Source organism: Bubalus kerabau, chromosome 20 (genome assembly GCF_029407905.1).
Source record: "Bubalus kerabau isolate K-KA32 ecotype Philippines breed swamp buffalo chromosome 20, PCC_UOA_SB_1v2, whole genome shotgun sequence".
Taxonomy (NCBI): domain Eukaryota; kingdom Metazoa; phylum Chordata; class Mammalia; order Artiodactyla; family Bovidae; genus Bubalus; species Bubalus kerabau.
The window spans coordinates 6,272,529-6,294,788 of record NC_073643.1 but is presented as its reverse complement, the minus strand read 5'-3'; the positions used below and the strand labels follow the sequence as shown (position 1 = coordinate 6,294,788).

General features: G+C 41.0%; 1 protein-coding gene across 9 annotated transcripts in view; it reads right to left on the bottom strand.

The window, feature by feature from the left end:
* Nucleotides 1-22,260, bottom strand: part of RBMS3 (RNA binding motif single stranded interacting protein 3) — an 814,140-nt gene that overhangs the window by 112,314 nt on the left and 679,566 nt on the right. For 6 of the 9 annotated variants that reach the window (XM_055557067.1, XM_055557068.1, XM_055557066.1 and 3 more), the window contains exons 9-10: nucleotides 19,650-19,746; nucleotides 17,373-17,423 (exon numbers count right to left, since the gene is read on the bottom strand). In XM_055557067.1, coding sequence (XP_055413042.1) covers nucleotides 17,373-17,423; nucleotides 19,650-19,746 — 148 coding nt within the window. The remainder of the gene's footprint in view (nucleotides 1-17,372; nucleotides 17,424-19,649; nucleotides 19,747-22,260) is intronic. The other 3 variants (XM_055557071.1, XM_055557072.1, XM_055557069.1) reach the window with 1 other exon arrangement.

Sequence of the window (22,260 nt, the reverse complement as noted above, 5' to 3'; positions counted from 1 at the left end):
TTTCCTACATCATAGTGAAAACAAAGATTGCTGCTTCTAATAAATATATCTACTGATTTTTTAGGTTTTTAAGAAGGAAAAGAAGATGGAGAAGAGACTGGCAAGAATCATGCTTCATTATATATAGCCTTTGCCTATAGTGATCAACCATGGCCAACAACCGCATCATTATATTGCAAACACTATTCTAGAGCTTCATAATGGACCAAAAAAATCTTGCAAACCTTTTCCAAATTTCCCAGAAAGGCAGGAGAGCAGAGATAAGACAACAAAGATATTTGGTGATTAACACAGTTTGCTTAAGCTAATATAAACAAATCTATAATTGAAAAGCAATGGGAATAAGTGCAATTTTAGTTTCGAACAAATCTGTTGACTGTAAGTGACACAATTTAATAATCAAATCTACAAAGACAAATTTGATAGCAGCATCAGTGTCCCTTAAGTATTAGACTTGGATTCAAAGAAGATGTATCCTTTTGCTTTCCTCAGAAGCTTGGTCAGCATCCTTGTCTAACAAAAGCTGAAAGCTTGCAGTGTATCAATAACTGCCAATGCAGAAATTGCTCTTGCAGTGTGGTCTATCAACAAATGGTCAGTACCTACTCTGCACAAGAAACTAAATGAAAAGGGAGAGATATTGTGAAGTATATGTGATAAGCTCTCAAATAGTAAAAGTATAGTCTAGCTGAGAAAGAACCAGTCAAATGCCCCAGGATATGGTATCCATTACCTATTTTCCTATGCATCTATCATATATCATTTATCTCAGTCTAGTTTGTGAATATAACCTGATCAACTTGTTTTCCCCATATGAATAATAATTTTTTGTGAAAATTTTTCCCAAAAGGAAATTTAAAAAATTTTCTATTCTAAGATGACATCATTGAAAAATTCCTCCCAAATTGATTCCATAGTAGAAAAATAAGAAATAACACAAAGGCAAATAAAAACCCCTCAAGTAGACATATAAGTCCTGCTATATATTTTTCCTTAGCATGCCAACCCTCTGACTTTATCATCTGAATAGCATGACAAGAACCATTTGGTGGCAGTTGAGTGCTGAGACACAAAACTCTCCTGGGCTCTAAGGAGGGTGGGAGCCCCACTTCCACCTGGGGGTGCTCAGAGACTGAACCTAAGACAGCCTAGTTCAGGAAGTGCAGCGATTATTTCATGGCACCCAAGCGATAGTAAACACGCCCTGCACACTTCACACAATTCTGAGTGGAGACCTTGTGAAGGGTCTGGTGGTAAGCTTTGCCTGGAGATGTGGGCACATCTCCAGGGGAAGATCCCGTTTGAGTGGGATGATGGGATGACAGCCCTAATTCATGATTAAGTGACACCTTCTGTGGCCCCACTGTTGAAAGTCACACGCATGCCGTGTTCATGGCAGATGCAGCATCAGAGGCACCTGGGAGCCTATGGAAAGTCCTGGCCCTCTCTGATGCTCACCAGCTGTCACACATGGTATATAAATCAAAGCCTTGCCTATGAGCTGGGGTTTGCTTAGAACACTCTTCCTGCCTGACATCCAACACTGTGCCTGAAAAACTTTTTTTTCAATAGACAGCAATATTAACTAAATGCAAACAGAACAATGGATGGATAATCTGAACTTGTCTAAAGACTGATGGGCACTGAGTCCTTCTCTTTGCACTTCCTTCCCTGTCTCCTCCCTGACCCCACCACTCAGGGAACAGTCAGCTTACTCTCTAAGACAATTCTATTCCCCAAATACAATCATTCCTATGAATTCATAGAAAAAATACTTAGGAGGTGTTTACTTTAACTCTCTACTTTCAAAAGACTTTAACTTAGACTGCTGCTGCTAAGTTGCTTCAGTTGTGTTCGACTCTGTGCGCCCCATAGACGGCAGCCCACCAGGCTCCCCCGTCCCTGGGATTCTCCAGGCAAGAACACTGGAGTGGGTTGCCATTTCCCTCTTCATTAACTTAGACTAGATATTTCAAATAAGGATTTAATTTTGTCTACTACACATACACATAATAGCACTGAATACACTCCATACAAAGGCTGTAGTTTCAAAGAGTCATCTAAATAGGAATACTCTAGTGGAGAACCCTTCCCCTTCTCATCTCTATCAAACCGGTGGGCAAGTCTAATAGGCAAAGCCAAGCTCAGGAGTTACCTCCTCTGTGAAGCTTGCCCTTGTTCCTTTACTCCCTGGCACAATGAATAACTCCATCTTCTTTACCAGTTATATGTTTTGCACACATTTTCCTGACCACCCATAGCTGAATATATTGTAGTATTTTCTAAGAGGGAGCTTGAACAAGAGAGAAGCAAACTATATTAAAACAGGGAGAAAGTGTGAATTCAAGTCTTACCTTTAGTAAATGTTCCTCGTAGGCTGTAGTAAAGTTTGAAGGCACTTTACATTTGTATTTGTATTTTGAAGCATTTGTATTAGTATTTTGAAGAATAAGACTATAAATTGTAAAACTTCTTACATTTGTTACTGAAGCTAAACATTGCCTTTTTTTCCCAAAGCATACCTCATTAGATCATGTATGACTATGTCCCCTCCCCCCATCCGTTACATCTTAATTATTTCTCTAACAAAACCTACACTAGTCAACACAGTTAATGATGACCCTAAACTGCAAACATAGAACCTAGGTAGCAATAACTGGGCTCTCCAAGGCTAACCCAGCAAGGGTTAATCTTTAAAGCAAACTAAAATATCCCTATGACATTTCTGCGAGGCAAGAAATAGTGGATAATATACCTTTTAATATTTAGAAATACTCTTGGTATTTAAACTTACTCATTATCATTTGTTTAATGAATATTCACATACTTCACAAAACTGTGAAGGTTTCAGATATAACACTGGAATAGTTTATTCCAATGTGCTACAAAGAACAAATAGTTTCATAGATTATCTGTACCCTAATCCTCAATCCTCCACTGATTTCATAAGTAGTTTCTGTTGCCCTGGCAATGTTTATGAAATAAATTATTTACCATACCTATATATGCCTGTGTTGCCCTGGTAACTCACTGTTTCCTAGAAAGTATGATATGGATTTTATTTCTGCATACTTGCTTTCTCTAGAGATAATCCACAGAAAATAAGGCTTTAAGAGATATGATAAACACTATATCCAATGTTAACAACATTTAATTATATTTGATATGCTAAATGGCTATTAAGATTGGAATGTTGTCAACATGTTTATAAATGAATTGGCAAATTCCAGTTTAGTGATGTATCTCTGAAAAAAAAATTCTGAGTACATACTGGACATATCGAAGGTGATGTATTGTTGGAACTTTTTCTCTTTGTACCTGTCAATCTTTGTTCAGAATTACACGCCTTCAGTTCTAAAAAGTATGCTATTCCTTGGGACTTCCCTATGGTCCATTTGTTAAGAATTCACCTTCCAATGCAAGAGGCACGGGTTCAATTCCTGGTCCGGGAAGATCTCAGATGCTGTGGAGCAACTAAGCCTCTGCTCCACAGCTGCTGAGCCCGCGAGCTCCAAGAGGAGCCTCTGCACTGAGAAGTCCCGGCACCAAAACTAAGAGCAGCCCAGGCTGACTCACCACACTACAGAAAGCCCACACGCGGCAACGATGGCATGGCAGAGCAAAAAAAAAAAAAATTAAAGTTCTTTAAAAAAATGAAAAAGTGTATAGGAAAGTATGCCATAATTGATGAACAATAGTTGCATTTCAATGGACAACAATGTACCTTTTGAACCAAACCTTTCTCTTATTCCCCAACACAGACATCTCACTTAATTCAGGGTATTTGCCTTGCTGCCTCCTGAAATAATCTGAGGACCCCCCTCAGGCTTTTTGTTTGTTAATTTCATGGAAATGTCCCCTTTCTATTTATTTAACCCCAACAGCATACCCATCCTCTAAGTTCTTGTTTTCATCTCTGTTCTTCCATGCCCTTAGCTGTTCATAGTTACTTTGCCATTTTCAATGTTACATAAATGCCAAACAATTCACACCTTTTCTGCTGTAGAGTTTTAATTGAATCATTCTGAGCATGTAATAATTACTCCACAAAGAGATTGTATGCCTTGAGGACAGACTGTTTCCTTCTTATTCTCCCTCATTTCAAACAGTACCTAGAATATTCTATGCATGTTTAATGCTTAAAAATATTTGTATATTTTCTGTTGTTTTTTTCATTGAAATCAATGTTCTCAGTTTCCTAAAATGAACAGTCGATGCCTGGTATAACAGGGCACAGAAAAACACTTAATCAAGTGACTATTTCAAGGAGAAATGGATATTTTCACTCTCATGTCCACTGTAGAATTATTCACAATAGCAAAGATATGGAACAATGTAAGTCTCCATTAATGGATGAATGGAAGAAAGGGTGACATTTTATATACTTATTATATATGTATATGCATATATACACACATACATATATGTATGTGCATACTGGAATATTATTCAGTCACAAAAAGAAGGAATCCTGCCATTTGTGACAACATGGATAACCTTGGACACCTGGACACTCACAGGCAAGGTTGGGTCAGTCTCTTGTGGGGTCACTGCTCCTTTCTCCTGGGTCCTGGTGCACACAAGGTTCTGTTTGTGCCCTCCAAGAGTCTGTTTCCCCAGTCCTGTGTAAGTTCTGGTGGCTCTATGGTGGGGTTAATGGCGACCTCCTCCAAGAGGGCTTATGCCATACCCAGCTCTGCTGCACCCAGAGCCCCTGCCCCTGTGGCAGGCCACTGCTGACACGTACCTCCTCAGGAGACACTCAAACACAGTTCCGTCTCAGTCTCTGTGGGGTCTCTGGGGCCTCATGTCCACAAGGTTTGTTTGAGTCCTCTGAGCATCTTGGTGGGTATGGGGTTTAATTCTAAATGTGATTTTGCCCCTCCTACTAGGGCTTCTCCTTTGCCCTTAGACGTGGGATATCTCCTCAAAGTAGCTCCAGTCAACCAAAAAAGATGTCCTTTTCATTCTAAGGGACTGGAATGCAAAAGTAGGTAATCAAGAAATACCTGGAGTAACAGGCAAATTTGGCCTTGGAGTACAGAATGAAGCAGGGCAAAGGCTATTTGAGTTTTGCCAAGAGAATGCACTGGTCATAGCAAACACCCTCTTCCAACAACACGAGAGAAGACTCTACACATGGACATCACCAGATGGTCAATACCAAAATCAGATTAAATATATTATTTGCAGTCAAAGATGGAGAAGCTCTATACAGTCAGCAAAAACAAGACTGGGAGCTGACAGTAGCTCAGATCATGAACTCCTTATTGCTAAATTCAGACTTAAATTGAAGAAAGTATGGAAAACCACTAGACCTTTCATGTATGCTGCTGCTGCTGCTAAGTTGCTTCAGTCGTGTCCGACTCTGTGCGACCCCATAGACAGCAGCCCACCAGGCTCCGCCGTCCCTGGGATTCTCCAGGCAAGAATACTGGAGTGGGTTGCCATTTCCTTCTCCAATGCATAAAAGTGAAAAGTGAAAGTGAAGTTGCTCAGTCGTGTCCAACTCTTAGCGACCCCATGGACTGCAGCCTGCCAGGCTCCTCCATCCATGGGATTTTCCAGGCAAGAGTACTGGAGTGGGGTGCCATTGCCTTCTCTGAGGCCTTTCATGTATAACCTAAATCAAAGCCCTTAAAATTATACAGTGTAAGTGACAAATAGATTCAAGGGATTAGATCTCATAGACAGAATGCCTGAAGAAATATGGATGGAGGTTTGTGACATTGTACAGGAAGCAGTGATCAAGACTATTCCCAAGAAAAAGAAATGGAAAGAGGCAAAATGGTTGTCTGAGGAGGCCTTACAAATTCCTGTGAAAAGAAGAGAAGTGAAAGGCAAAGGAAAAAAGGAAAGATATACCCATTTGAATGCAGAGTTCAAAGAATAGCATGGAGAGATAAGAAAGCCTTTCTTAGTGAACAATGCAAAGAAATAGAGGAAAACAATAGAACTGGAAAGACTAGAGATCTCTTCAAGAAAATTAGAGATGCCAAGGGAACATTTCATGCAAAGATGGGCTCAATAAAGGACAGAAATGGTATGGACCTAACAGAAGCAGAAGATATTAAGAAGAGGTGGCAAGAATACACAGAAGAACTGTACAAAAAAGATCTTCATGATCCAGATAATCACAACGGTGTAATCACTGACCTAGAGCCAGACATCCTGAATGCGAAGTCAAGTGTGCCTTAGGAAGGATCACTGAGAACAAAGCTAGTGGAGGTGATGGAATTCCAGCTGAGCTATTTCAAATCCTGAAAGATGATGCTGTGAAAGTGCTGCACTCAATATGCCAGCAAATTTGGAAAACTCAGCAGTGGCCACAGGACTGGAAGAGGTCAGTTTTCATTCCAATCACAAAGAAAGGCAATGCCAAAGAATGCGCAAACTACTGCACAATTGCACTCATCTCACATGCTAGCAAAGTAATACTCAAAATTCTCTTCAAGGCAGGCTTCAACAGTACGTGAACTGTGAACTTCCAGGTGATCAAACTGGTTTGAGAAAAGGCAGAGGAGCCAGAGATCAAATTGGCAACATCCGCTGGATCATTGAAAAAGCCAGAGAGTTCCAGAAAAATATCTACTTCTGCTTTATTGACTATGCCAAAGCCTTTGACTGTGTGGATCACAACAAACCGTGTAAAATTCTGAAATAGATGGGAATACCAGACCACCTGACCTGCCTCTTGAGAAATCTGCAGCAGGTCAGGAAGCAACAGTTAGAACTGGACATGGAACAACAGACTGGTTCCAAATAGGAAAAGGAGTATGTCAATGCTGTATATTGTCACCCTGCTTATTTAACTTATATACAGAGTACATCATGAGAAACGCTGGGCTGGAGGAAGCCCAAGCTGGAATCAAGATTGCTGGGAGAAATATCAATAACCTCAGATATGCAGATGACACCACCCTTATGGAAGAAAGTGAAGAACTAAAGAGCCTCTTGATGAAAGTGAAAGAGGAGAGTGAAAAAGTTGGCTTAAAGCTCAACATTCGAAAAATTAAGATCATGGCATCTGGTCCCATCACTTCATGGGAAATAGAAGGGAAAACAATGGAAACAGTGTCAGACTTTATTTTTTTGTGCTCCCAAATCACTGCAGATGGTGATTGCAGCCATGAAATTAAAAGACGCTTGCTCCTTGGAAGAAAAGTTATGACCAACCTAGACAGCATATTAAAAAGCAGAGCCATTACTTTGCCAACAATGGTCCGTCTTGTCAAGGCTATGGTTTTTCCAGTAGTCATGTTTGGATGCGAGAGTTGGACTGTAAAGAAAGCTTAGTGCCGAAGAACTGATGCTTTTGAACTGTGGTGTTGGAGAAGACTCTTGAGAGTCCCTTGGACTGCAAGGAGATCCAACCAGTCCATCTTAAAGGAGATTAGTCCTGGGTGTTCATTGGAAGGACTGATGTTGAAGCTGAAACTCCAATACTTTGGCCACCTGATGTGAAGAGCTGACTCATTTGAAAAGACCCTGATGCTGGGAAAGATTGGGGGCCGGAGGAGAAGGGGATGACAGAGGATGAGATGGTTGGATGGCCTCACTGACTCAATGGATATGAGTTTGAGTGAACTCCGGGAGTTGGTGATGGACAGGGAGGCCTGGTGTCCTGCAGTCCATGGGGTCGCAAAGAGTTGGACACGATCGAGTGACGGAACTGAACTGATCTGAACAACCTTGGGAGCATTATGCTAAGTGAAATAGACCAAAGAAAGACAAATACTACATAGTATCACTTACATGTGGAAGAGAGAGAAAGACAAAAGCCTCAAAAACACATAGAAACAGAATAGACACTGGTTGCTAAGTGCTGTGGGTGGGGTGGGGAAAACAGGTGTTTGGTTAAGGGTACAAATTTTCAACTATAAGATAAATAAGATCTGGGATGCTAATATAAATCATGTAAACTATGGCTGATAACAACACTATGTTGAATAACAAATTTGCTAAGAAAGTTGAACTTAAATGTTCTCATCAGAAAAATAGGATAAATATATGAGGTGATGAAAGTTAATTAAAAACTTAAAGTTAATTAATAATTAATTAACTAGATGGTGGGAATTATTTCATAATAAATTCATTATGAGGGGCTGTACTGCATGGCATGTGGGATATTAGTTTACCGACCAGGGATCAAAGCTATGAGTCCTGCATTAGAAGTAAGGAGTCTTAACCACTGGGCCACCAGGAAAGTTCCATGTATATATAATGTATATTTCAAATCACCAGGATGTTTAATTATTTTAAAACCTTATTTGCCAATTATACAGCAATATAAGTGAAAAAGAAATAATTCTTGAGTATATGGTATTTTTTTCTTAGATAAAAAGTTAATGTAAATGTATGATGTTCTTAACTTTCCTATTGCTTAATATATAAATTTATGGTGATCCCCACCAAAATTTTAGAATTAAAAAAAAGAAAAACTCATTAAACTTCTCTTAATGTAATCTGAAAATGTAAAATGATCTGAAAAATTTTTGAGAAACAACAAAATGTAACAATTGAGCAAGTGGTGCTATTATAAAGTGACAGTAATTAAAATAATATAGTCAAGAAACAGGTAGGACCGAATAGCGTCTAGAAATAGATCCAAAGATATAAAAATCCTATTATAACAATTGGCATAAAGTTTTATATCAGTAGAGAAAATATAGATGACTCATATGGTAGAAATTGTTATGATAATTGGTTACCTGTTTGGGCAAAAAAAAAAAAAAAAAAAGAGTTGGATCACGGTCTCATTTCATGTCACAAAATAAACTAAAAAAAAAAAAATAAATAAAAGTTACTATAAACATAATAACAACAAAAAAATGGTGCTTTAAATCATACAGTTAATAAGGTATTGTGCACAGAGTCCAGGTATTTTAAAGCAGAGACTGGCAAAATATAGCCTGTGAGTCAAATGCGGCCCTCCCCTCTTTCTGTAAATAAAGCTTTATTGGAACTCAGCCCTGGCAATCCATCCATGCATTTTGTGTGGCTGCCTTCATACTGCAGCCACAGGACAGAGTGGGCGTGACAGCGACCACAGGGCTCAAAACACAGAAAAGCTTGTCGTTTGGCTCTTTATAGAAAAAGTTTGCTGATCGCTGCCCTAAAGGGAAAATAAATATGAAATATATAATATTAAATACTAAAGTCATGCATGATAAACACCATAAAATTAAATTCCAAATAAACTGGGAAAATATCCAGAACATCTCTGGCAATGTTAACTTAAAGATCGTAACAAGTTCCTTTTAAAAAAAAAATAAGATCATTACTCAAAAATAGAAATGAGCAAAACAAACTTGGAGCTCAGAAGAAAAAAAAAATTAGTCAATATACATATAAAAGTAACTCAACTTCTCTAAGACTGAGAGAAATAAATAACATTGGTAAGATACCACTCTCTGCTTATCACATTAACAACATATTTGAAAGTTGGGATCACCCAGTATTCATTGAGGCCCAGGGAAATAAACACTCTCACTTAAAGTACAATTTGACAATAACTATATCAAATTTCAAAACACACATAACTTTTGTTCCAGAAAATATATCGCAGATATTTTTTCACAAGGGCTCAATATTACAGTCTTAAGTGTACAACAAGGACCAGCTACAAATTAAAGGGCTATGAATAGGAAACTGGTGCATTTATGTAATGACATGCTATAAAGTGTTAAAAGAGTTGACATAGATCTTTATGTGACTCATATGTAATGCCCTCTAGCATGTTCTCTTGTTGGGAAAAATAAAGCCAACTGCAATATGGTATTTGAATAGTGACCTTGCATATGTTTAAAGCTCGCACATTAGCACACACGCACTTCTGTATACATAACAACCGAATGCATGTTGACATACAAACTAATTCACAAGGGTTTTTTCTGGAGGATAGAGGTGATGAGTGAGAGTCCTACAAGGAAAGTTTTATGCTGTAGATACATTTGTGTTTTATTTTTATTAAAAAAAATTTTTTTATTGGAGTATAGTTGCTTTACAATGTTGTTAGTTTCTGCTGTACAGCAAAGTGAATCAGCTGTATGTATACATGTGTGCATATGTGTGCTAAGTTGCTTCAGTTGTGTCCAACTCTGTGAACTTATGGACCATAGCTCCTTTGCCCATGAGATTCTCCAGGCCAGAACACTGGAGTAGGCTGCCATGCCCTCCACCAGGGGAATTTCCAGACCCAGGGATTGAGCCCATATCTCTTATGTCTCCCGCATTAGGAGGCAGGTTCTCTACTGCCACTTGGTAAGCCCATACATATAATATATCCCTTCTTTATTGTATTTCCTCCCCAGTCAAGTCACCACAGAGCACTGAGTAGAGTTCCCAGTGCTGAAAGTGAAAGTTTCTCGGTTGTGTCCGACTCTTTGCGACCCCATGGATTATACAGTCCATGGACTTCTCCAGGCCAGAATACTGGAGTGGGTAGCCAGTGGGCTTGGATCTTCCCAACCCAGGGATCGAAACCATGTCTCCCGCATTGCAGGCAGATTCTTTACCAGCTGAGCCACAAGGGAAGCCCAAGAACACTGGAGTGTGTAGCCTATCCCTTCTCCGGCAGATCTTCCTGACCCAGGAATCAAACTGGGGTCCCCTGCATTGCAGGTGGATTTTTTATCAACTGAACTATCAGGGATTATACAGTAGGTTCTCATTAGTTATCTATTTTATACATAGTATCAATAGTGTATATATGTCAATCCCAGTCTTCTAATTCATCCCCCTCCCCCCACACTGTGGTAACTATAAGCTTGTTCTCTACACCTGTGACTCTATTTGTGCTTTGCCAAAAAGTTCATCTGTACCATTTTTCTAGATTCCACATATAAGAGATATTATACGGTATTTACTTTTCCCTTTCTAACTTACTTCACTCAGTGCGAGTCTCTAGATCTACCCATGTTGCTGCAAATGGCATTATTTCTTTTTTCAATATTGAAAATATTCCATTGTATATTTGTATTACATATACATATATACAATGGCTGAGTAATATTCCATTACATATACGTACCACATCTTTATCCATTCCTCTGTTGGTGGGCATTTAGGTTGCTTCCATGTCCTGGCATTGTAAATAGTGCTGCAATGAATATTGGGGTGCATGTATCCTTTCAACTTATGGTTTTCTCCAGATATATGCCCAGGAGTGAGATTGCTGGGTCATATGGAGACTTTGGGGCTTCCCTGATAGCTCAACTGGTAAAGAATCCACCTGCAATGCAGGAGACCTGGGTTCGATCCCCAGGTTGGGAAGATCCCCTGGAGAATGGAACCCACTCCGGTGTTCTGGCCTGGAGAATTTCATGGTCTGTATAGTCCATGGGGTTGCAACGAGTCAGACATGACTGAGTGGCTTTTACTTGGATCTTCCCTGTAGCTCAGAAGGTAAAGAATCTGCCTTCAATGCAGGAGACCCGGGTTCTATCCCTGAGTTGGGAAGATCTCCTGGAGAAGGGAATGGCAACTCACTCCAGCATTCTTGCCTTGAGAATCCCATAGACAGAGGAGCCCGGCAGGCCAAGTCCGTGGTGTCGCACAGAGTCCGACATGACTGAGTGACTAATGCTACTACATGGAGACTCTACTTTTAGTCTTTTAAGGAACCTCCATACTGTTCTCCTTAGTGCTATGCAGGCACTTTTGAACCATGAGCTTTGAATTTCATTGTTTGAATGTTTATTGCCCCTAAGTTCATTTTAGATTATTTTTTTTAAGTTGCCATAGAATTGTGAAGTTATATTCAACAATGGCAAGACCAGCCCTGCTTGCTACAGTAGTTAGAGTATCAAAGAGACTTTGTGTGCAAGTGTCTGTTTCTACTTTACCCCAGAAATCTATTTACAGGGAGCTGACACCCATATGAAGATGTTCCTTCTAAATTTATTTTCAAACATTCTTGAATTTTCTTCTGGTAGAAATAGTGTACATGGGCTAAAGTTACTGACTTGTGTTTGCTAGTTACTTTAAAAAGATTTGGCCAGTAGATCTACCAGGTAAAGTCCCTACATAGCAAACACATTTTGTCTTTGTCTGGTACTTTGACAATGAAACTCAGAAGGTTAGAATTTTTGCTCAGCTCAGCAGCTGGAATAAAAAGATACTATCTGAAAACACTCCATTCTGAACAGAATTCTAATGATTTCAACGTCCTTTCCAAACTTGATCATGCGCTTTTAGGGGAAATGTGTCTGCAAGTTTGGAGGACACAGCCCTTAAAATTAAGCCGTACCTAATCACCAGTTACCAATGAAATATTCTTGGAGCTTTCTTGAATTTTTTGTTGTTGTTCTAGAGGGAAAGTTTATATTGACATGTTAGCTGTAAATGTAAGGTTTATTCATCAGAAGTGTTATAATTTAGCCACGTATAGCAACAAATCATGCAGTGGTTCCATAAAAGCATCTTGCATCTCTTAGATCCTGTAGTTAGATAGTATAGTATTAGTATAGTCATTCAGTCATGTATGACTCTTTGCGACCCCATGGACTGTAGCCCTCCAGCTTCCTCTGTCCATGGGATTCTCCAGGCAAGAATACTGGAGTAGGTATCCTTTGCTTCTCCAGGAGATCTTCCCAATCCAGGGATTGAACCTGGGTCTCCTGCACTGCAAGGTGGATTCTTTACTGTCTGAGTGATCAGGGAAACCCAGTAGTTAGATATCCTGTTTGTAATTAGGTAAAAATGAAAACTGACCTTTATCCTTGAGAATAAATAATGCTAAACACACGAAGAATAGAAGATTTATGATTCACACAAGCCTAAATAGAATTTAAGAGAACTGAACTCTGCTTCTTCTTGGGAGCTATCATCTTTTCTCCCTGTCAGCACAGATTTAACAAAATACCCGATGTATCCCAACATGGGGATTTCAACTGTGCATTCATAGAAGATTCCAGTGTGACAAGCTGCCAAGCAAAGCAGATATCTAGTTCAATCCATCACCTATTAAAATCCTGCCAGCGTCATGGTGAAATTTCAGAGTTTAGGAAAGAAACCTTGCAGTGGCAATCAGCAGCACGTGCCTGATGGCATCGGCAATGTCAGCAAAGAGTGCGTTCCTGATTTCGTCTCGCAGCGTTCTCTTTCAGTGAACAAAAAATAAAGTGCAAATAAAAATGCTCTCACTGTCATCAGCAGGATTTGACCTGATCAAGTCCCAGAGTCCAACAACAGACAGAGAACGGTTTCCTTGCAGAAACACCAGTACGAGAGAGGATCCAGGCGAGGAAACTTTTAGTCCCTTTTCCTTAAAAGTGAAAAGTTTCTCAGTCTTTCTTCTAAAGTCACGAAAAGGGTACACTGCACACAACTCAGAAATGTCAGTCTCTGAAGAAGAAAGCCTAAGCCAGCTGTAGCTTTACACTCAGGATTTCTGTTGGTCTCTCATCCCTTCTTTCCATCAATTCACGTCTCCCTTATAGATCATTACCCTTCCCAGGTAGGAAAAGACCGGAGGCACCGTGCTCTGTGTTAAGACTTGACCGAAGCACTGGCTTCAGATACAAGCCTGGCTGAGACCTTGGGGCCGGCGAGTCAAGCCTACAAAGAACCTGCAGGACTCTGGCTACTGTGTAGGGGTCTGTGAGCTTCCTCACAATGGGGGAAGCATGTCTCTACCCTATGTACAGAGACCTTATCTGTGAGAGTTTCTCAAAATCGTGGAGGAGAAGACATGAGAAAGGAGAGAAGTTGTAAACCAATCATTATTACGGGCAACCTACGGGAGATGTGTAGCTACTCACACCTTGAATTTATTTGTAAAGTAGGTCCCAGTGACTGCCACACAAGAGGTAACCCAGTAGGCCTTTAATTCTTATTTTCATTACTTGTATTTATTTTTATTATAGGTGTTGAAAGATTCAGCAAGTAAATCAGAGAAGCACCAATCTAAGAGATTCATCTTATTTATAGCCACAGAGGCTACCTCCACCAAACTCATTAGTGAAGTGTGCAAAGTGAGCAGGATAAATGTGGTAGACATGGCTGATGATTGCTTTTTCTCCAGTTCTTCCTGTACCAACACTCAGTTTACATAATTGGCCTAATCTAAAGCAGAATTTGCAGTCATCTACTCATATAACTCGGAGAAGGCAATGGCACCCCACTCCAGTACTTTTGCCTAGAAAATCCAATGGACGGAGGAGCCTGGTATGCTGCAGTCCATGGGGTCGCTAAGAGTTGGACATGACTGAGCGACTTCTCTTTCATGAATTGGAGAAGGAAATGGCAACCCACTCCAGTGTTCTTGCCTGGAGAATCCCAGGGACGGGAAGCCTGGTGGGCTGTCATCTGTGGGGTCGCACAGAGTCGGACACGACTAAAGCGACTTAGCAGCAGCAGCAGCACTCATATAACTCAGTCATGATAACAGTAATTTATTGAGTGTTTGATATTTCTTGGGTGCTATTTTAAGAGCTTTAAAGCATTACTTAATTTAATCAACTGAAAGCATAATAATTTGGTCGTGATTGTGTCCATATTACAGACGAGAAAACTGTGGCTCAGGAAGTTTAACTGCCCAAAGTCCTAGATCAGAAAGGATTTCCTCATAAAAGAGCCTAACCAAGAATCTATACTATTAATCACCAAGTCACTCATTCCTTCTCTTCACATCCAGGTGATTTTATTTCTTTGCCCTAGATCATCACCTACGTATTTTTATGTTTTAATATTACAGAGCAATTACTTTAGACAACCCCACTCTGATAATAAAACCAAGAGCAGTTGCATCAAGGTTCTTCATACAATAAAACAACCAACAAAACTGTCATAAGGAAACAACCGATGGTACAAGTAATGTGTTTCTGAAATGCTGTTTAGCCAGTGTTTCCAAGTTAAAAACAACAAAGTGGTGGGTGGCCCGGCCACTCCTGTTCCCAGGAAATCTGTCCCAGGCACAAGTGCTACATCTTAAACCAGGGGTCCCAAACCTCCAGGATCATAATTCCTGATGATCTGAGATGGAATTGATGTAATAATAATAGAAATAAATTTCACAATAAATGCAATGCCCTTGAATCATCCTGAAACCATCCCCTGCCCCACTGGTTCGTGGAAAGATTATCTTCCACAAAACCAGTCCTTGGTGCCAAAAGGTTGGGGACTGCGGTCTTAGACTGGGTGACCTAAGCTCAAACAGCATGCAGAGTGTAATCAGGGGAAGGGGTATTAGGGAGCAGCAGCCATGGCAAGAAGATCTCATAGGGACAAAGGCACACACACACACACACACACACATACCTATTGCTAGGGAGAAGGATATTAGAAATAATACATCCCCAAAATGGGTGAGGCTGGAAGCTGGGGAAGGGAGGAGGAGGTGCTCATGAAACACTTTGCTAGGGTCCTGAATGACAGTTGAAATAAAACACACATATCTTCCATTCTCCTCACAGCTTTGCAAGTATTGTAGAATCATACACCTTTGGTATCTGAAAAAAAATTCAGATTTTGCCAGATGTGCATTCCTTGAGGTCTCAATGAGATGATGCTTGACCTCAGCATGAAGACCAAGCTAGCCCCTGCACTCCCTAAACATGCACACATTATTTCCTTAGAAGGTAGTTGCTTCCTTCTAGAAAGTCTCTTTAGAACTTGGCAAGGCTTCTTCCCTCTTCCTGTGTTGGCTCAGTCTGTGCTATATGTTGGTCTGGCAGCTTCTACTGGATTCTACCTGATGACTTGGACAGAAAAGAACAGCCTAGATTCCTTGCCTGTTCGGTCTGATTTCCACAACACAGACCAGATGAACTCACAAAGCCCCCAAGGCAGGCAAATAAGAGTAAACAGGGACACTTGCAAAATAGGGTCTAAAGTTCTGTTGTCAGAAGCTGCTGCTGCGTTGCTTCAGTCGTGTCCGACTCTGTGCGACACCATAGACGGCAGCCCACCAGGCTCCCCCGTCCCTGGGACTCTCCAGGCAAGAACACTGGAGTGGGTTGCCATTTCCTTCTCCCATGCATGAAAGGAAAAGTGAAAGTGAGGTCTCTCAGTCATGTCCGACTCTTAGCGACCCCATGGACTGCAGCCGACCAGGTTCCTCCATCCATAGGATTTTCCAGGCAAGAGTACTGGAGTGGGGTGCCATTGCCTTCTCCGTGTCAGAAGCTACATATACTTTATTTTCCAAATACAAAGCAAACTATCAAAACACTAGGAGCAACGTGGAATGCTCCTTAAAAGAAAAAAAAAAAAAACTGGACAAAGCTCAATTATGAAAGCCAGGTGCTGCCATCCTTTGAGTCCAGGAAATGGATGCCTGTGTATGTAACTCCCTGTTTTTGATATGCATGATTTATTTATATTTAGTTTTGAAAAGAGTTAAAATGTAGCATTGCTTCTTCTTTGTACGACTGATACATTCGCTAATAAGGATTAATGACCATAATAAGGTGTAACATGCCATACTTTAAACATTGTTTTCATATAGTCTCTCGGCTTTGATCCTCCCCAAAGCCATGTTAAGTATAGTGACAGAAGAGGAAACGAAGTTACAGATTTGAACAGACCCAGGAGAGGACGCCAGAGACCCTGTCACACAACTTCCCACTGGGGACCTTTCCCCTTCTCCAAACTCTCATGAGTGTATCGTTCTAGAAATCTTCCTGTCCTCTTCTTTCCAAGAGCTAGAAAACATGCAAGAACTTGACAAAGATACATAGAATCACTAGCCTTCAGCCTGTATTCTAATGGAATATATAATATTTTTCCTTGGGGATGAATGTCATATTGTACCACAAAATGGGAAAAGCTAGTTAGTAGAACATAGTTTGACTATTTGGGGAAGAAACTTTCCACTAAAGAAGAGAATGACCCTTTTGGTTAACATAAAAGTCATCTACCAACCTTACTATCTATTATCTAGCCATACCTATTAGTCGATGAATACCTTCCTATTTCAAATATGATGCTTTGAGTCAACACTGAGCCATGATTCGCAAAGCATCCGAAGAAAAGAAAGCATAACAGAAAGAGAAGGACAACAGAAAGGCTTTCCTCCTATAATGGATTGAACTGTCCAGAGCACACAGTACTACCTGTAGACCTTCCCTCTTCATGACAAATGGCAGACATCAGCGTGAGAGGTTGATTGCTATTTCCTCCAATCAAGTGGATTCTCTCCCTCCCTCCCTCTTCTTCTCTCAACTCTCTTTCTCTCCATCACTGTCACTATCTCTGTCTGTTGTACACGCTTTTGTAGAATTTCAGGAACAGCTTTGTATCTGGAAAATAAGGCTGCCAGAAAAAGGCATGGAACAGAACAAAAGCTTTACCCCAGAGCTTCTACAGGTTACAAAAGCTTGCACTCAGATAATAGAAACATCGAGCCTCAGGTGACTGAGAACACTTACTGTTGGTTGCATAACGTATGGCGGATGAGGCATCCATGAAGTGCTCTGGACCTATGCATCAAACAGCATTTATTAGCACAAAGCAATCACAGAGAGAACTCGGTTCTTGCGTTCAGTGGAGTCACACTAGGTCATAAGAAAGTGGAGTCCATCTGACTTACAGCAAATCAGTGCTCAATAAACTAAGGATAGAAAGGAAACTCTTGGACCCGATTCATTTGGTCCCTGAAACATGGTAAAATGAAAGCAAATTCCTACTTCCCTGGAGCTGGTGGTAATGCCCACATGGGCCAGGCTACACCATGGGCACATTTGGAGGCTGGTATTGGAGACGAAAGTCTTAGGAGGCTTCAGGGATCTACTGTTCGGAGGTCAACACGCTGGAAGACCCAGGTGAATAAAGAAGGAAGCATTACTTAGCATAATTGCTAAGACTTCCTTTTTTCTGTCATTGGTTCTAACCTCAAATTCTCAAGTGATCCCATCTTGGAAATAAATCCAAGTGGTGAAAGTTGAGGAATGAATTAGAGATCAACCAGAAATTTGGGGGAATGCTTTGGGTTAAATCCAAGTTAAGTAAGTCTGCGATTTTTCTCTCTTGTAGTAACTGGTATGGTTACTAAAAATGAGTGTATGAACCAGGAAAATGTTCTGAATGTTCCCCATCAGCCAAATGAGAAAGTCAGCTTCTAAGAGCTGATTGTGACATAGATAGCCCTGAAGATTTTGGTTTCAATAGACTCACATCAATGAGACTGCCAATGAACTTTAGATTAAAAAAAAAAAAAAAAAAGTGGTGAAAAGCAAGACTCAACAACGTAGGAAATTGCTCTAATTCCTTTTTGAGAAAAGAGAGCTGGAGTTAAATTCCACTTATGGGCCCTCCCAAGTGAAATGACAGCTCTGTGGAGATTTTATTCATGACACCAAAGTGCCCTACAATGGAGCTCAGTGGGTGGTCTTGGCTGAAACAGAAGCCAAGATTTGAAAAAAAATGGGTAAAAAAACCAAAAATCACACATTACAACCAGGCAGGCCTGTAGGAAGAACAAAAACTGAACAGCATCTGCATTTAGCCTCATGGGTCCCAAGGAAAGGCATTTAAGAAATCAGCCATCCAGAGACCCTCTAATGCAATTCACACAAAAGTCTATTCCACTCACCCACTGACATGTATCAAGAAAACCTAAGTGCAGACACAGAATGAAAATGATCTGCTTCGGAGTGAGGGGGATCTGTGAAGGAAAAATGGGCATCGTCTCAAGCGTGATGCTCTGACAGTGGGGATCTCCTGACGTGACATAGATAGGTAGTGGATGAAGAACGTGAAACTTCACTGAAGTCGTAGCAATCAGCAACATCACAATCCCCACCCCAAACCCCCACGCCCACCCCCACCATAAGCATGATATAAGGAAACACACGTGCACACACTCTCAGTCTCTATCTCCAAAGCTGTAAACAATGCCACTCCACTAGCTAGATAGCATTCATAGGCAATTTCGTTTCTAATTAGAATTAGAAGAACTGTCTAAAGAACTACATGAGGTAAAGAGAAGGAGGGAGAAATATTTGTGATAACTCAAAGGAATAAGATAAGGAGCCCTGTTTGAGGGGAAGGATGGCTATTTCTCTCCACCTGCACAATTAACATTAACTGGCGACAACGTCTGGTTTAGGACACAATGAGTCTCAGATTTTCTTGTGTTTCAACATGTGGAACCCCTGAGGCCTCTTCTGGCCTTTTTGGAAGTGAGAATGAAGTCAGAGGAGGAAGTAGGAATTACGTTTACCCCTTTGATAATTTTCCCTTTTTCTTGGAGCCAGTGATTTAGCGTCCATCCATGTAGCTTTCCATGGATACACAGAACAACTGTGACAAATGACAATGATCCAGTATCCCAAAGGGAGTGCAAGGAGTTGCCAGAAATGTGTTCTCAGAAAAGATACACTAGGGAACGGTGACAACCAAAATAACAGGAAACACACGCAGTAACCGCTCAGTGGTAAGAACGCTGAACTAAGGTTGGCTGAAAAGTCGCAAAATCATGAAAACTCAGCAGGCAGAATGGAGGCTCAGTGGATTTTTATAATTCAGCGAAACAGATGCAAACAAGCTCTTGAAAGGGTAGGCTCAGTGGACAGTTTGAATATTATGACATTTAGATGTGACTAAAGGGAAGCCAACTTAACAATTCTGCTGTGTCCTTTTTGACTTGAGATAGGCTATTCTTGGCAAGAAAGGTCTCTTGGGACGTGCAGGTAAATCGGACATACCTGGTATGTGGAGACAGGGGAAGCAGCAATGAATGGCGTGATGGATGTCTGTGGAATCATGCGGTTGGTTGCAATACTGTACGGTGAAGAATAAAATCTGCGAACAGAAAAAAAAAAAAAGAAGATTCATAGATTTGTGACGCTAACGCACGCCTGGCTGCTGACCAAATGCTACCACGCGTGTCTGAAGGAGATTGACTTCCACCCTCGTATCACCCATTCACTGTTAACAGGAGCGGACAAGAGACTGATGGTCTTTGATTCCACTAAGAAATAAACTGTTCTAAACAAAATGACAACTTTTGAGTCCGCTAATAAAACTGGCCACGCAGAAATCTCTTAGGCCAGGTGAGTGTCATAGTATGTTTAATCAACAGGGGAGAAGAGCTGTGGGTCTTGTTTTCATTTGTTTGTTTTTAAGGCAACACTAGTATAAAGCTCCTTGAAAGGAAGGTGAATTGGTAGCACCAAGCTTTATGAAAGTGACTGGTGTTACACAGACATAATTGCATTTATTTCTTCATTCAAGAAAGAGGATCAGCTTCTAGACAGTTCTGGATAATTTATGCTAGGCATGAGTCCGGGCCCTTAGGCAAAAACTAACCTAAGTACTTTCTCCATCAAAAGAAAAGGACAATTTGTGGACAATTTGGGTCAAGGTGAAGATAGGAATCTTTTCTGAATTTAATCAAGGCGCTGATAGAGGTTCTGGACCTGTATGATATTCTCCTGTAGACTCTAAAAAGTACTGAGTTTTCTGGTCCTCCAGGGTCCTCCGTGAACAAATATAGAAAAACACTGAGCAAGATGATGTGTGGGTGCATGCTCAGTTGCTCAGTCCTGTCCTCCTCTTTACAATGCTATGGACTGTAGCCCAGTCCATGGACAGCCTCCTCTGTTCATGTAATTTTCCGGGCAAGAATACTGGAGTGGGTTGCCATTTCCTCCTCCAGGGGATCTTCCCTACCCAGGGATCAAACCCATGTCTCCTGCATTGGCAGGCAGGTTCTTTACCATTGTGCCACCTGGGAAGCCCCTGGGCAAGAGCAGAGCTCCACAAATCAGAGGAGGGATGATTCTTCTGGATATCTATTAAAGGATAGATTTAACAGAGATCTAGGATTTCCGTGGTGGCTTAGACTGTAGTCTGCCTGCAATGTAGGAGACCTGAGTTCGGTCCTTGGGTCAGGAAGATCCCCTGGAGAAGGGAATGGTTACCCACTCCAGGATTCTTGCCTGGAGACTTTCATGGAGAAAGGAGCCTGGTGGGCTGCAGTCCATGAGTTCACAAAAAGTTGGACACCACTGAGCGACTAACATTTTCACTACTTTCAAAGGGTATTGAAAACACTGACACTCCATCTCCACTCAGACTATACCCTGGAGCCCTTAAGTTACCCAATGCTCAGATTCCTCAGAATTTTAAATCATGTTTCCTTCTTCATATCTCACTGGTAAGGGAAAGTCTAGAGTGACTAACCACTGAACATGCACACAAAACCAGGATGCCTGTGATGGACTATTTCCCTGTTATGAGGATAGATTGGAAAAATGCCTATTAGGGATCATGGAATCGTTGTTTTCATTTTGCCATACCCTTCAGTTCAGTTCAGTTCAGTCGCTCAGTCATGTCTGACTCTTTTCGATCCCATGGACTGCAGCATGCCAGGCCTCCCTGTCCATCACCAACTCCTGGAGTTTACCCAAACTCATGTCCAATGAGTCAGTGATGCCATCCAACCATCTCATCCTCTGTCATCCCCTTCTCCTCCTTCCCTCAATCTTTCCCAGCATCAGGGTCTTTTCATATGAGTCAGCTCTTTGCATCAGGTGGCCAAAGTATTGGAATTTCAGCTTCAACATCAGTCCTTCCAATGAACATACAGGACTGATCTCCTTTAGAATGGACTGGTTGGATCTCCTTGCAGTCCCAGGGACTCTCAAGATTCTTCTCCAACACCACAGTTCAAAAGCATCAACTCTTCAGTGCTCAGCTTTCTTTACAGTCCAACTCTCACATCCATACATGACCACTGGAAAAAAGTAATGTCTCTGCTTTTGAATATGCTATCTAGGTTGGTCATAACTTTCCTGCCAAGGAGTAAACGTCTTTTAATTTCACAGCTTCAGTCACCATCTGCAGTGATTTTGGAGCCCAGAAAAATAAGTCAGCCACTGTTTCCACTGTTTCCCCATCTATTTGCTATGAAGTGATGGGACTGGATGCCATGATCTTAGTTTTCTGAATGTTGAGCTTTAAGCCAATTTTTTCACTCTCCTCTTTCACTTTCATCAAGAGGTTTTTTAGTTTCTCTTCACTTTCTGGCATAAGGGTGGTGTCATCTGCATATCTGAGGTTATTGATATTTCTCCAAGCAGTCTTGATTCCAGCTTGTGCTTCCTCCAGTCCAGCGTTTCTCATGATGTACTCTGCATAGAAGTTAAATCAGCAGGGTGAGAATATGCAGCCTTGACGTACTCCTTTTCCTATTTGGAACCAGTCTGTTGTTTCATGTCCAGTTCTAACTGTTGCTTCCTGACCTGCATACAGATTTCTTGTGAGGCAGGTCAGGTGGTCTGGTATTCACATCTCTTTCAGAATTTTCCACAG